This window comes from Rattus norvegicus, chromosome 2 (genome assembly GCF_036323735.1).
Source record: "Rattus norvegicus strain BN/NHsdMcwi chromosome 2, GRCr8, whole genome shotgun sequence".
Lineage (NCBI taxonomy): Eukaryota > Metazoa > Chordata > Mammalia > Rodentia > Muridae > Rattus > Rattus norvegicus.
The window spans coordinates 163,688,990-163,705,503 of record NC_086020.1 but is presented as its reverse complement, the minus strand read 5'-3'; the positions used below and the strand labels follow the sequence as shown (position 1 = coordinate 163,705,503).

Below are 16,514 nucleotides of genomic sequence, written 5' to 3'. Positions count from 1 at the left end.
TAGGAGTCTGCTTTTGAAATTCAATTTTTTACTGGAAAAAAAGAGCCACAAAGGGAACATAGAAGCTGTTGAAACCATATCCAGTGGATAGGTGTGCCCTGGTTGAGGGATGGGACCACCCACTCACCTCAAAAATATTAATACAGAATTTCTCCTGTCAATAGGAAATGCAGGGACAAAGAGTGGAGCAGAGACTGAAGAAAAGGCCATCCAGAGACTGCCCCACCTAGGGAAGGTCCATCTGTAGACACAAAACCCAGGTACTATTGCTGATGCCAAGAAGTGCTACTGGCAGGAGCCTGGTATAGCTGTCCCCTGCGAGACTAATTCAGATGCCAATGTACACAGCCAAACATCGGACTGAGTGCAGGGACCCCAATGGAGGAGGTTAGGTCAATAACTGTAGGATGTGAAGGGTTTGCAACGCCATAGGAATAACAATAATATCAACCAACCAGACTCCTCAAAATTCCCAGGCACTAAACTATCAACCAAAGAGTAAACATGGGGTGACCCATGGCCCCAGCTGGATATGTTGCAGAAGACAACTATATTTGACATCACTGGGAGGGCAGCGCCTTGGTCCTAAGGAGGCTCTATCCAGAGTAGCAGAATGCTAGGGCTCTGAGGCAGGAGTGGGTGGATAGATAGGGGATGCACCCCCCAGAGAGGCAGTGGGAGGGGGAAGAAGTAGGGGTCTTGTTGCGGGGAAACGGGGAAGGCAGATAACAGTTGAAATGTAAATAAATGTAATAATCAATAAAAATGAAAAAGAAAAGCTTACAGTGGGGTTTGCTGAAAAAAAAAAATAAAGCTCTGTGGCTCAAAAAAAATTAAAGTTGAAAGTCATTACTGAATTGTGGCCCAACTGATGCTTTTCTTGAATTATTCTCTCAACTCCGTCATGATGTTAGAAAATGACCTATGAGGAAACTGTGATTGATAGTACTATGACTGTCCTATCATGTATGAAATAGCTACAAGGACGTCACTAAACAAAGTATGTATTGTGCGATTTATTGAACAACTAAATCTTCCTTCAACGTTATACTCTAAGTAGAAGCTCCATACTTTACTGCAACTTTCAGAAAGGAAGCTGAAGATGAACACCCAGCCATCTTCACTGTCAGTTCTTAAGTGGGAATTGGTGGCACTTGCAGCTCTGGCTTTAACTCTTTCCATAACATAGGTGACTTTATGGAGTGGAGAAAATCTGACCTTTATTTAAAATATTTCTGTATCCACACTAAAGAAAAATATGTTGGTTTTGAGAGATCAGAGTTTACTATTCTTAGATGTGAAAATAAATATTTCAAGTATGTTTTTGTGTCAATAAACACCTTTATGTACTCATATCATCTATAACTATATGAATTTTATATTTATATGCATCTTTCAGTGTAAAAACTCTGATTTCACTGTCACTGGGTTTTCCAGGTTTTTATTTAAAATGAAAACTTGCTAACAATTATCTAGAAACTATTTTGAGAAAGTTAACATGAGTCAGAAGAATGCTTCTATGTGCTTAACAGTTTGATAAGAACATCGTTAATCACATATCTCTGTGTGTGCATGAATATATATATATATATATGTGTGTGTGTGTGTGTGTGTGTGTGTGTGTGTGTATGTATGTATCAAGCAAAACTTCTTAGCTTGGTAATGCTTATTTCCCACTATAATAGAAGAACAAAATGCTTAAAGTGGGCAAGTGACAGGTTCAAATCACAAAACTGTCAGGTGACCAACCCTGTTCTATTACAAAAAATATTCTTTTCAATTATACCAGTCATTTGTCATCTGTGTGTATCTGTTTGTGTGTGTGTACTGCATGTGAGGTATGTGTGTGTGTGTGTGTGTATGTGTGTGTGTGTGTGTGTTGTCACTTCTAAAAGGAAATATTGCTTTGAAATTGCTTTTGGAAAAGTTATTATTTTTCTTGTAAAAACAAGAAGTAAAAAAAAATGTGTTGTGACTGTCAGGTTCTTTGGCGTTCTATAAAACACATGTCCAAGTGGAAATGTCTGTCTCTAAATTCCTAAGAAGAACCAGAAGTAAACCTTAAAGGGATAACCAAAAATCATATATTTCCATAACATAGCCTTTACATAAGTTCAGCTCTCCTTTGCTGTTCAGAATTTTAGAATGGCACTCAGTACTTAAAACACCACTAGGACCTCAGAGATCTATTACTTAAAGATGAATAAAATTCTAGTTTAGACACACTGAGGCTTAGTTTACATTCTTCTCTAGTAGTGAATATTAATTCATAACCACTTTCTAAAATCAATATTTTTATTTCAACCTCATGAATGTGGCATTTAAAAATTAGAATAATGATGTAAAATATTTCATGAATACAATCATAAATAGCAAATAAAAGGTAAGGTTTTAGTTCCTTATACTTAAGTTTTAAGAAAAAAAAACAAGTTAAAGTTCTAATTAGAAGGGAAAATAAAAGGAATAAATAAATTATTGTCTTTGTTTCTGTTAGCAAGTTGGCTTTCATTTTTACTTTTTTGCTTTCAAACTTTGCTCCTTAAATATATCCTTATCGTAATGAATGCTGCGCCCAGAAAAGCGATAGAAAAAGTTGTACTAATTGACGGCTGTCTGTAGCCTCCATGTTCTCCCATACTCACCTGAGACCAGAGATGTAAAAGTGAATAACAAAAATCTTCTGAGATCTTCCTTACTTCATCGTAATTAGGGTCAGAGAGATATACCCCAAACAAGAGGTACAAACATCAGGAAGTGAGAGTCAGAGATTGATCAATGAGCAAGAGTGACAACCTGTTCAAGTCACGACGCTGCCACACTAGGTCAGTGTGAGCTGAAATTCCTGAGCCTTTGCCCAGAGTTCACTTAATAAAAAAATCCTCATCTGTAACAACCACATATGTGCTGCTTTAATCATTCCCTTTCTCTGTCCATTGTCATGACACAATAGGATGAATAAAATTAATAATACTACATCCCATATCACAGAATAGTGATAAATGTAATCAGGAAAAATTATAAGGTGTTTAATTTGAAGGATCCTCTAATTAGACTGAGTGTATCACAACCCCAGAAAAGAAGAATTTTATCATCCATTAAATCATAAATATGTACAGGTGTGTACATGGGAAATAGCTTTGACTGTTTAGCACACTTATCCATATAGCACACTTATCCATATGGCACTTGCCATGTGGACAAAGAATTTTTACTACAATAGACTCTGGGACAAGGAGGATCTGTTGCAGAGGAGGTCACAACACAGCTGCTGCTTCAAAGGCAGCTATGCCACTGTTAGATCTAGAAAGAGGCAAATTTAAAACCACAAATAAACACACTGATGATTATGTGAGGGCTTTAGATTTCACAAACTGTTTGGGAAAGGGATTTTACAAGGATTTAAATTCCTGCATGAGCACACAGGAAGTCAGCGTCTGGAAGATCTTATGTACACTGCTGTTCTGATGCTGGTGCTTCAGGGAAAACCGCACCTGCTTTCAAACTTCATCCAATACTTATTTTGAGTATTTTAAGATTACCATTCTTCCCGAACACAGAAATTGTTTGTTTTTATGTTCTGTATATGTTGCAAAAAGCAAAGGACAAAGCCATAAAATTGTGTGTGTGTGTGTGTGTGTGTGTGTGTGTGTGTGTGTTGGGGGTGGGGCTCAATACATACGTGTCTTTCTAGCAGAATCTTCCACAAAAAGAGAAGAGATGTCTTCATCCACACCGGCTTCATTCCTAGCAATGCACGTGTATGCTCCTGTATCTTCATAACGCACATTGCTTATGTGGACCTCACTGCCATTTGCTGTGAACAGAAGGCAAGTGCAACTTGTAAACTATGGTCTCAGCTTTGGTACAGTGCATTCTGATTACACAGCCAAGCAGCTCACTGAGCTTGTTCTAATTAAACTGTTTTCCTTCTCGCTTCCATAATTTGGAGATGTGCCAAATTGCTCCAGCAGCTCTCAAGTGTTTGTACATTGTTTCATCAGTCTAAGAACCAGATCTCTGCACATTTTATATCATTACCTCTTCCTATTTTACCCATGCAATATTTCATATAAATAACTATCATCCTATATGTATTTGCAGTTAAAACCCAATGTTTAAGCAAAGCTTTTCAAGAACTAATAACAGCAAGACCATTTACCTAAAAGAACGCATGTGAAAATGTGTCACGAATTGAGTGAATTCTATCTGCAAGTCAAGTTGCATTAAGGAAGTTTACAGTGCATTACTGTCATTAAGAAACTTTATTATATATTTAGAAATATTAAAGAAAGAGGGCATTGAGATAAAATCACAATAGTCTGAAATATCACCAAAAACTTATTTAAAATAAATTATGATTTAGAAATATAATCATTTTAAGTATGAAATAAAATTGAAAAATCTTGGAGAGAGGATACTTTAATCTAATCCTCTGAAAGATAAGTTGAATTTCCCACCAGCAAAACCAAGGTGCAATTAATCATGTACAACATGCTAGCAAAAATGCTAAGAAACTTCACATATCTTATTTAATAATCTATTTAAGTGATATTTAATTATGAGATGAGTCTGAGATTTGCAGAATGAATTCATACAGGTCACTCAAATGGAACGGTTTGATTTTATGAAACCACACACTTCTACAGCTGTGTTCTACTGCTGTCAAGGGTTGTGATATTTCTTTGTACTGTTTCATTTTTATAGAGATATCTCTCTGGTGTCTTATATCTATGTTCCTCATTTCTCAGCCACAAGAACTGCAATGCAAGCTTACAAGTCAAGTGAATAGCAATTAAATTGGTGTGGTTGAGTCAGAAAGAAAAGTGGTTGGTTGAGAGAGGATTGCTGAGAAGAGGTGGAGGTGACTTCCCCCACCCCCCAAAAAACTATCAGAAAATGTACTTGAATGTAAAATGCCCCCATAGAGGTGCCTATGTTTGAGCACTGGTCCCCAGAAAGTGGCACTGATTGGGAAGTTAGTGGAATCTTTTGGAGGTAGTATCACTCTAGGGGCAATGGGTCAATTGGAAGAAGACATGATGCTTCATAAAACAGACCATGCAGTTCCTCACTGCCAAAGTCAGACACTCTCCTTCCACCGTGCCTTTGTTGCTAACATGCAATGTATCCCTCCATGTTGAAGACAGAATAAACACTTTATCCTTACACTGCTTTTGTCAGCTACTCAGTCCTAACAATGAGGCAAGAAACTAATTATAGAAGGAATGACTGGCTTAAATTGTCTATCTGAGAGAATGAGATGAATAATGCCACCACTTGCCTGTAGATACACTGCCCAAAACCAATGAGTGGAAAGTGATTCCCAAAGGAAGAAGTGATACTGACCTTTACTTCTATTTCACATTATTTACTAATTGCAACTTTTTCCTTTATTATCTTTACTTTTGTGTTTTTAACTGCTCAATTGTCCTTTAGCTGATCACTCCTCTGAACAGGCTTCCTTTCTCTGCCCATACTCTCCTTTTTCTCTAGTGTCTCTCATACCTGTGACCACTAACCCTTTTCTTTTGTTCATTTACCCTTATCCATTTACCCCCAATTTTCCATCTCTTCATTGACTCTTAATAAGGAATAGTCTATAAATCTATTGAATGCTCAGAAAATCTGTAGGATATATTCACTAGTTTGCTTATTTTCCTAGAATTTTTAATATTCACCATTAGTTTATTTATTTGAGAATTCTGAGACTTGTTTTCTTTTTCTTAGTATTTGTGTGTGTGCGTGTGCATGTGTGTGTGTGTGTGTGTGTGTGTGTGTGTGTGTATGTGTGTGTATAAGCACTTGGAGCTTAAATTATCCTCTCGAAACTGCCTGGCTCTTCTCCTATTATTTTAATTTAATTACAAGAATTTTCAGTTTGACATGCAATTTACTCAGTAACCCAGGGGTCTTCCAAAAAATATTACTTAGTGTCCAAGTGAAGGTACAATTTTCTGTGATTTCTCCTGTTGACTTCCAGTTATACTGTAATCTGATAAGAGACAAGGAATTATTACAATTTTTATAAGGCTTGCCTCATGAACTAGAATGTGATAAATCTTAGAGAAGCTTACATGGGTCACTGAGAAGAGTATATATTTCACATTAGGTAAGACACTATGTAAAGAGCTATAAATTCAGTTGACCTATGGTATAGTTAAACTCTCCTGTTTCTTTGCAGACTTCTATTTTTTGAGGAACTATCTGAAGAAACCATTAGAATGAAGTCTTCAAATTTTATCTGTCATTGAAAGCAAATGGCTTTGTTTTCTTAGATATGAAGTAAATAGAAATAATCAGAAAGTCATTCTTAAATGTCCTGTACTCAATAAATCAGTAAGGACACTCAGAGCCATCAAAGGGATTTGGTTCTCATGTCCTTCTCAAAGAAAATGTTGTGTCTTTCTTTCTTTTTTTTTTATTAACTTGAGTGTTTCTTATTTACATTTTGAGTGTTATTCCCTTTCCCGGTTTCCAGGCAAACATCCCCCTAATCCCTCCCCCTCCCCTTCTTTATGGGTGTTCCCCTCCCCATGGGAAAAGTTAGACTTTTGATTGTTGACATAGGAGAACACCATAGCAAATGTATGCAATGTTTTTCATAAAAAATGAAAAAAAATTGTTCAAACCTACATAAAGAAATGGTTTCCTACATAAAAGCAGGTCAGAGTGCACCAAATAAATGGAACCAGAGAGTAAGGTTTCCCTCAAATATTATGGATACACTATTAAAGCCATAGACGTATAAAAGGGTATTGAATGCTGCAAGAGAAGGATATCAAGCCAATTATAAATGCAGTCCCATCAGAGTAACACCTGATTATTGGACAGAAACCTTTTAAGCCAGAAGGGGGCTGAAAAGATGTATTTTAAGTTTTAAAGGCTACAACTGCTAAACCAGACTATTATATTCAGAAAATTACCCAATAAATTAATGGAAAAATAAAAATAAAACAAAAAGCAGCAATAACAGAAACTTTCCATGGTTTAAGAAAAAGCAGATTTAATTCATTTTTACCCACGATCTCAGCTCTAGTTTTCCAGAGAATGCTAGAAGTGATACTTCAATCTGAAGAGGTTGATAAACACACTCAAGATGTCACAGGGAGCAAAGAAACAATTGCACAACAATTAATCAAAAGAGTTATATAATTAAACAGTTTATTTATCATCACCATAATGGCGCCCTATATTAATTTCTATGACAAGACTATTATTTACAACAATAAACATTAGAAAATTATATCAGTTTTGTCTTAGATGCAGCCATGTTTTACTACTCCCAAGAGTTGCTGCACTAAGTCATTCTCTCACATTTGCTCTGTCTTCAATTTTTTTCTAAATTTTTCTATTTTACTAAAATAGATCTGCACACTTGTTTAATGAGAAGAATATAAGAAACAGGCACCTTGAAGCGTGAGCTGTTTGGAGAGCTTTGGTGTAATATCGATTCCATTCTTCAACCACCCAAGCTGAGGGTCCGGTATGCCCTCTGCATGGCACCTCAGGCTTGCAGTTACCCCAGGTTCTCTGGCCTGACTCTCTGGATACACTCGGATGACTGGAGGGACTGATTGGAAGAGGAAACAAAAAACATGGGTAAGTAATCAGAATTTACCATTTGCTTAGCGAAATGAAGAAAAATTTAAGTTGCTTCCTTATGAATTATATATTTTCATTAGTGTGTATAACTAGTTTCCTGGTATAATTATCTACTAAAATGTCCCAGGGTTTTTGGATGAAAGGTAATTCTGAGCATATGTCAAGAAAAACACAATTCAAACATGATATATCATGGTTCAAAAACTTTTCTAAAATCTTGAAAATTAATATTGAAATAGACTACCACTTAGCAACTAAAGGATGGCATTAATGAAATTAACATTTAAAATGCATTATAAAGAACTAAAACCTTATGGATTGAGTTATTTGAATAAATAAGTATATAATTAAAAAGAAATACTTTTCCTTACAACAGTATGTTTAGAAATTAATAAAATTTTATACATAACAGTATACTGAACCCAAACTGTTACCAATGAATTTTGTTTAAAGCATGCAATATGTTACATGAACCACAACAAAACATTATTCAAAAGACTTAAAGTAAATGAAATGCATAATATATTCATGAATAAAGGCATATGGTTGGTAAAATGAAATCATATGTAAGCTCCCCCTCAATAAACCTTTAAATTCAGTTTTGTATAGAAATGTAATAGACAATGCTCAGATCCATGAAGAGTTAAAAGAGACCCCAAGTGAGCAAATATTCTCAAACAGTAGGATGAAAGCTGAAGGGACCCCATGTTGGTCATTAGAACCATGAGATACTGACATGAGGACAGTCACAGGGAACTGTGGAGCATAGTTGAAAGCACAGGAATAACCAGAACACTAGTATGGTCACCTGATATTTCACATGGTGCCTAAACATTGTCCAGTATGACTGTTAATCCATCAGGAACATGAATTCGAATTCCTTCTTTATGATATATTTAAATTATATATACATATATAATGTAAGATATATGTTTATATAATTTGAACCAAGTTAAATTATAGCTCTAATATACAAATCAAACATAAGTCCTACTTCATAAAATATTTAAATTATATATTAATATAGTATATTATACATATAGTCATTTGAATCAAGTTAAATCATAGTTCTAAATGTACAAATCTAACAATAAAAATCTTAAGAAAGAAGCCTTAAAACAGAAGTCCAAAAGTAAAATTATGGACTATTTTGTTTAGTATATGGACTGAACAGATTATATTTTGGAAATTATATGTACATATATAAGCATATACATATTCAATAACAATGAAAGAAAAAGCTGGTGATAAATTTGAAGAAAAGTGGAAAAGAGTATGAAGGGAGTGATATGATTAAATTATAATCACAAAAATAATACTACTAAAATGAAAATGGTATCAAAATGGAATAGAAAACATAATAACTGATTATATATCATTGGAGTTGATAAAAATGTCATAGCTATGATCCCCGTGATCACAAGCACCAACACAAAAATAAATAATCTCATCACAGTACCTTATGAAGAAAGATGAAGAGGGCATTGGAAAATGTGACTCAGTGGCTAAGACTACTGGTGGCAATAGTAAAAGACTTGGGTAAACTTGACAGCATTGACATGGTGGTTCACACTCACCCAATTCCAGTCTTAGGGAATCTGACACTCTCATCTGACCTCGATGTCAATTGAACACACACATGGTATATATGCATACATAGAGGGGGGAAATTCATGCACATAAAGTAAATAAATTTGTAGCAATAAGAAAGAATGTAAATAGGGGTTGGGGATTTAGCTCAGTGGTAGAGCGCTTGCCTAGCAAACGCAAGGCCCTGGGTTCGGTCCCCAGCTCTGAAAAAAAAAAAGAAAAAGAAAAAATGTAAATAAAATAAGATAGGTAGGAGACCGCTTTATTGTTTAATACATTGGCCACGCAAGCAGCGACTTGAGTGGGACTTCCAGAATACACATTAATACATCTCCTATAGAGTTGCAAGTTTGTTATCTGAGTAACAGAAAAAAATTGATGATCCTTGCACTCTCTGGACATCCAGCCTACCTTGTAAAGTACAGCCAGTGAAATGGACTGTCCCAGAAAGGGACTAGGAGCTCCACAGGAAAACCAACAGAGTTAACTAATCTGGATCCTTGGGGCTCTCAGACACTGAACCATCAAACAAAGAGCAAGGGTTGAACCAAAACTCTACCTCTGCATGTGCGCACATATGTAGCACAAGTGAAACTAAGTCTTCCTGTGGGTCAAAATAACTAGAAACAAGCTATCCCAAAAGCTGTTACCTGCCCCTGGGATATATATATTCTCTATATATATCCCAAGATATAGATATATATATAGATAGATAGATAGATAGATAGATAGATAGATAGATAGATAGATATCCCAAGATATCTATCTATCTATCTATCTATCTATCTATCTATCTATCTATCTATATATATATATATATATATTCTATATATATATCCTGTGGTGGGAGGATACCCAGGGATTGCCAGCCTTTCAGAGGAGAGGCCAGGGGACATTGGAGAAGGGTTGTGGCAGTGACTGAATAGGAGAGGGGAAGTGAGCAGGATATAAACTGAATAAGTAAAAAATAAGTAATTAAGTAAAAAAAATAAATAAAATAAGAGATATAGCCTTGATGGTCATAGAATGTCACTGAGGGTAGACTTAGGGTTTGTAACCTTGCCCACTTCTCACTCACTCTCTTTGATTCCTATATGCAGCTGAAAATGATTAGCTTTCTTCTTCCTGCCACACACTCCCATGCCTTTTTCACCATTATGGACCCTCAGTCTAGAACCATAAGCAAAATTAAATCTTTCTTCTACAAGCTTGTTTTGTCGGTGTATTTTATTATAACATCACTAAGAAACCAATTTGGACTTGCTTTGCTCCATCCAGTATTTCCTCATTATTCTCCCATGCCTGGCTATTGGGATAGGGAGGTAATTCTGTTTCATTGTTTATACAACACAAATTATTATAAAATAATATATGAATTCTTTTAGTTATTTTAGTCCCTTATTGTTTATTTTTGTTATTATTTTATTTACATTGCCCCCTCCAACCCCCCTACCCACAGTTCTTCATCCCACTCTTCTTCCTTCTTGCCTATGACAGGGCCTTTCCCACCACTACCAGAAATACATGAATTGTTAAGTAGAACAGTTTTTGGCATATCAGAGGGGATGGATGGAGGGAATGGAAATGAGAACTATTCTAATTAAATTATGTCCCCCCCCCCAAAAAAAAACAAGTAGAGGGAAATGTCCTAGAGAGGCTAATGTATTTTCGCACTTAGTCCCACTTGTTGGCCTGGGATGTCATGGAACCTTAGTTGTCTGCATCCTTGCTGGTGGAAGTATGTTATCAGGGTCATAATTTAAGGGTTTTGCCTCACACAACTTGCAGGTTACTCTCTCTGCTTTGTGCTTGAGGTTAAGGATAAGAAATTTGTGTTTCCTGTTCCTGTCACTTGTTCTCATGCCTTCTGTGACATTGTGAACTCAAATAAACAGACACACAAAAATAAGCTGTTTTACAAGTCTTGATAATAATATATTATCACAACCAAAAAATAATTAAGATAGCTTATATCCTTTGTGTTTAATAGGTTCTGTGTGCCTTAATCTCAAAAATCCTGTTATCACAAATTTAAGATTCTCCTTAGCAATCTGGACCAAGTTTAATTTCATGGATGGCACCTCATTTAAGTGCTCTGCTGCTAATAAAAATCTGATTGTACAAGGAAAAGAGCATGCTTCTAGATCTACTGACACTATAAACGCCATGTAAATCAGATGATAGTTTAGGTAACAAGGTCCAGACGGTAGGTACCCTGTGTAATCTTGAATTCTTAGTTCTTTTTCTAGTGATGCTTTAACAATCTAAAACTGGGCCATCATCAGCAGTAATAAAGATAAAACAGGGTTGAGAGAAGACCTAAGAAAGTTCTGCAGGCTGCAGGCTGGACTATCTTGGTACTGCCTTTAGCATTCATAAAGATGGGAACCTCATAGACATCCAAAGCTATAACCACAGCAAATTTACTCTATCCCATCTCCTCCTGCAATATAATTCAAAAACCATAACCTAGGCATGATTGGAAGGAAGGGCCTAGTTATGTTTTTCCCAATCTATTACAACATTAATAATTTGTCTTGATATATCAATTACATACTTCAAGACCTTCATGTTACTTTTTCCCCTAGTCTCATTTGCATACTTAAATTTGTCTCCTATACCACCGAGTAGCTTTATTAGCATTTTATTGTTTACATTTAAAACAAACAGCTTTTAAAAATAATAGGCAGCATGATACAAAACATGAACAAAATATCTTTGAAGCACCAAAACCTCATCTCTCATCTCCTAATCACCAGAGCGTCTGGAAATAAGCTTTTAATAAAGACTTATATAAAGACCCAGAAGGGAAAACAACTCTTAATAAATATTTAATAAAAGAAACTGTATTTTGCCACAGAATTTATGATCAAATGGTGAATCAATACAATCTGTAGCCTTTCTGTTTCAGGACAGCAAATAAGAGACAACATACATATATTAGATAATTAGTTATAAAGAGGAAATATCAATCACCTCAAAGAGAAAGATAGAATCTACATTATCCATATAAAATGTATAGATTATGTCGACTGCCTCCAGTTACACTAATCCTCACCACAAAGGAAAGGTTTTTCAAAGAAGATCAATCTCTTCCTGAATTGTTACTGGCACTGATTTACCAAGAGTTCTGACTTCAGAGAAACAAAACTATTGAACACTAAATTTGCAATACTGAATTTTAATCCACAGATCAACTGGCTTCGCTGACAATAACAAATTCCTTATGTGATATACACCTCAATCATTCTACTGGTTTTAATGATTTCCAGCAACAGAATTAGTAATCAGAGATTATTATTGCCAATATTGAACCTCAATAACAATGACTGACAACGTTAAAAACAAATTCACTCCCGATAAACATGTTATATAATAGAAATGAGGATTGGTAGGAGCTTGCATCAAAAGTTAATAATCCTCTTAAAAATATTTCAAGTTCTTTGAGGACAGCAATTTTTAGTAAGAACATCATAATCATTTTTTTTTCTGGTAGTGCATAGGGACAGGATCTCATCTATGTAAAAGGATAGCCAGGGCTAGTTTCATGCCAACTTAACCCAAGCTAGAGTTGTATGAAAAGAAAAACCTAGATTGAGAAACTGCCTCCTTACAATCCAGCTGCAGGCACTTTTCTTAATTAGCAATTAAATGGGAGAGGGCCCAGCCCATTGTGAGTACTGGCCTCTGGGCTACAGTTTTATAAGAAATAAAGCTGAGCAGACCCAGGTAAGAAAGCCAGTAAGCAGGACCCCTCCATGGCCTCTGTATAAGCTCCTCCCTCCAGGTTCCTGCCCTATTAGAATCCCTATCCTGAGTTCCTTCGGTGATGGACTTACATTATAGAAATGTAAGCCAAATACTTCCCTTCCCAACTTGCTTTTGATGTAGGTGTTTCATCATAGTAATACAAACCCTAACAAAGCAAATCGTTTCTGATTAGATTGAGTAACAGGTTGTCCACACTGACATGCAAGATTTCCAACAGACTTCCAAGCATGCACACAAAGGTATGGTCCATTTCTGAATTTTCTCTTTGCCCCCGGCAGTCAGGTGTTAAGACTGCATCCTGCTTTGTATATTCGGTTGAACTTATGCTTACTATCCTTTCTCAGCCTCCTGCACATGGAGACTTTAGCTGTGTGAGCACAATATGTAAATTCAATGTTTCTTGATTATATTTGATATCTTTCAAAAGCTGAAAAAAGAAAAATAATTTATGGATTATTTCAACCACTCTAGTATAAAATGCTTCCTGAATCAATACAATATTGCCATACAATGTTGCCAAATTATGAGCTGAAAAATTGCCCAGTAGATAAATTGATGGGATAGCCTAGGGTAAGCTGTCAAGTTATACAGTCAGAACTGGAGAGTTCAAACTAAACAAGAGAACTGATTCAGTAAATTGAAGAACTCTTGATGAAGATGCCAACTTAAAACCTCACATCCATGCACACTCGAATCCATGAACAACTGTATACATAGACCTACTCATACACACATGTAAATACACACATACATAGAAAACTACTGAAAAATAATACAGAATAATATATTATGTGTGTATTCAAAATTATTTAATAATTGCACTACATGCTTTTAAAGTTGTCAATAAAACATAACTGATATCTTCTAAAATGCAAGAGCCCAGCAATCATATGAATGTATAAATTTTAGTCATGCAAAATATTTAAACAGACATGAGATGTGAAACTTTTTAAAAGATTTTTAGAAAAAAACTAAAATGAGCAAACTTACATTGATATCCATCTTCTCTTTTCTACATTAACAATTTGTCATAATTAGGATTTTATTGCTGTCAGCAGACATTATTATCAAGCAAACAAAGACAACATTAATTGGGGCTGGTTCACAGATCCAGAGGTTTAGTCTGTTATAATCAAGGTGGGAGCATGGCAGCATCTAGGCAGACATGGTGCAGGAGGAGCTGAGTTCTACAGTTTTATTTGAAGGCAACTAGAAGACTGGTTTCCAAGCAGTTAGATGTGGGTCTAAAAGCCCATTCCCACAATGACACACTTCCTCTAAAAAGGCCATATTCCTCATATTGCCACTCCCTAGGCCAAGGTTTAAAGTACTACACACATTGAAGTTTTCTGAGTTTATAATGCTCAAACACAACAATAAAAAAAATATAGTGTTTCTAAACCAAATGTTTAACATCTGGTACTGATTATAAATATGACTCATTCTGAGTCATAATATTCAATTTATTTGTATTAAGACTCTATGAAAGATTTTAGTTGTATTATATTTTGCAGACTAATAATATTAAAATATATTAAAATTTTGTATTATTGTATTAAAATTAAGTATTATTGTCATGTAAATGAATGCTCCTATAGAATTTTGCAATGAATTGCAGTGAAAACTATCAAAGAAATTGAATAATATTCTATTATTTATTTAAAATGAATATCAATTATAAATAGATTGGAGAAAGGTAATCAAACGTTGTCTCACAGTTCACATTTAAGAAATGTAAATAAAAAGATGTTGCATAGGGGTAAACAGCTTGTTCAAGGGTAAAATGTAAGACATTCTAATAATCTTTATGCAAACTTTAATGTATAAATGGGACTCTGATACTCAAAATGTAGAACTTACAATACAGACAAAATAGAGTATAATGTTTATAATTATATTTACTTAGGTCTTCCTGAAAATTTTGGTATTACTTTGAAAATAGTCTTAGCATAATGAACTGAAAAATAATACTGTATTCAATAAAGGGAGCCATAAAATTGTCAAGCATATGGATAGTGATAAGCATATTCTCAAAGGCTCGCAATACTCATAGTATTTGGATAGACAGGTAACATCTACTAGAGCAATTTAATCCTAAAAACGTTTCTAAATTAACATTAGAAAACTTCTAATGAGTAAGTATTCTCTCCATATCCTTAAGAGACGTTTCTGCCTCAATCTCTATATTTTCAGATTATAATTTTTCTCAGAACTTGCTGAGCTTTGTCTAGGCAGTAAGGAACCAGAGGAGCCTGGCTGCTATGGGAGGCCGACTTTAATTAGAGGCAGAGATCTCGACCAAAGTGATGACTTCATTCCAACTGAAGGCCCACAGTCAAGCCACTGATTACTTTTCATTTGTTTTATGCCATTATCTTCAACTCTTTTGAAGAATTCTGTCACAGCTCTCCCACAAATTATTCAAACAGCTGCAACTGTTAGGAAGGATTCTGAGAAAGCTTGAGGGTAGGAATATAAATGTGTCTGAACTAGTGCTGATTCACAGCGGCATCTGGATTGTTCTGTTTGTATTATGACTTTCTTTGTCATTAAAGCGACTTTCCTATGAAAAATTACAGAGTGGGTTTAATAAATATTTTAAATGCTACTGAGCCTGTCCAATGCCTTTTGTCTCTGACATTATTAAAGCCATCAATTTCTCTTTAACACTGTCCCAAAGCAGTCTTTTTATATTCATGAGATTCACACTGCCTCTTGTCAATATTACAGAGCTCTCTGATCACATTATTGCAGTCTCCGTGAAAGGACAGTCTGTAACAAATGTGGACGGTAAAGTGTAAAATTAAGATCGGTATACATACAGCTATAATCTTTTGTGAGATTTGTTTATTAGGTCTTCCTGTTTCATGATATGTTGAGAAATCACTCATTTTTAGGTGCTTTGATGGCAATAGTTTATCTCAATTTAATTAAGTTAGATCTGCTCTGCTCTTGCTTAATACTGGGAAAGCTCATGCTTGCACACTCCAGTTTCAAAGTTTCAAAAGTTCTTATCTTTAGAAATTCTAACTGAAACACACATGCACACACATACAGAGAGAGAGAGAGAGAGAGAGAGAGAGAGAGAGAGAGAGAGAGAACAGAGAGAGTGCAGATGTCTGATAAGAACAAAGAACAGCCTAGACTATACAGAGAGGCTATGGCTCTGTCCTGGCTAGATTTTTGTCATAAGTCTTCATCATTTGCAAAGAGGAACCTCAACTGAGAAACCACCTCCATTAAACTGACCTGTGGGCAAGTTTGTAGGTAATTTTCTTAACTAATGATTGCTGTCACTGGGGCCACTGTTTCAGTGCCAATCATTGGCAGTGAGTGGGTCCTGAATTATATAACATAGGTGAGAAAACCAGAAGGAATATATCAGTAAATAGATAGACTCATCATTTTCTCTATTTCAGTCCCCACCTCTACATTACTGCATTCAGCCCCTGTAGTAACTTCCCTCAGTGAGTGACTATTACCTGTATGTGCAAGATGATAAACCCTTTCTCCCTTGGGATGCTTTATTATCACATCAATAGAAACCAAAA

General features: G+C 35.4%; 1 protein-coding gene across 7 annotated transcripts in view; it reads right to left on the bottom strand.

Moving 5' to 3' along the window:
- Positions 1-16,514, bottom strand: part of Fstl5 (follistatin-like 5) — a 668,565-nt gene that overhangs the window by 119,637 nt on the left and 532,414 nt on the right. For all 7 annotated transcript variants that reach the window (NM_001271195.1, XM_039102752.2, XM_039102749.2 and 4 more), the window contains exons 9-10: positions 7,409-7,570; positions 3,680-3,814 (exon numbers count right to left, since the gene is read on the bottom strand). In NM_001271195.1, the coding sequence (NP_001258124.1) occupies positions 3,680-3,814; positions 7,409-7,570 (297 nt within the window). The remainder of the gene's footprint in view (positions 1-3,679; positions 3,815-7,408; positions 7,571-16,514) is intronic.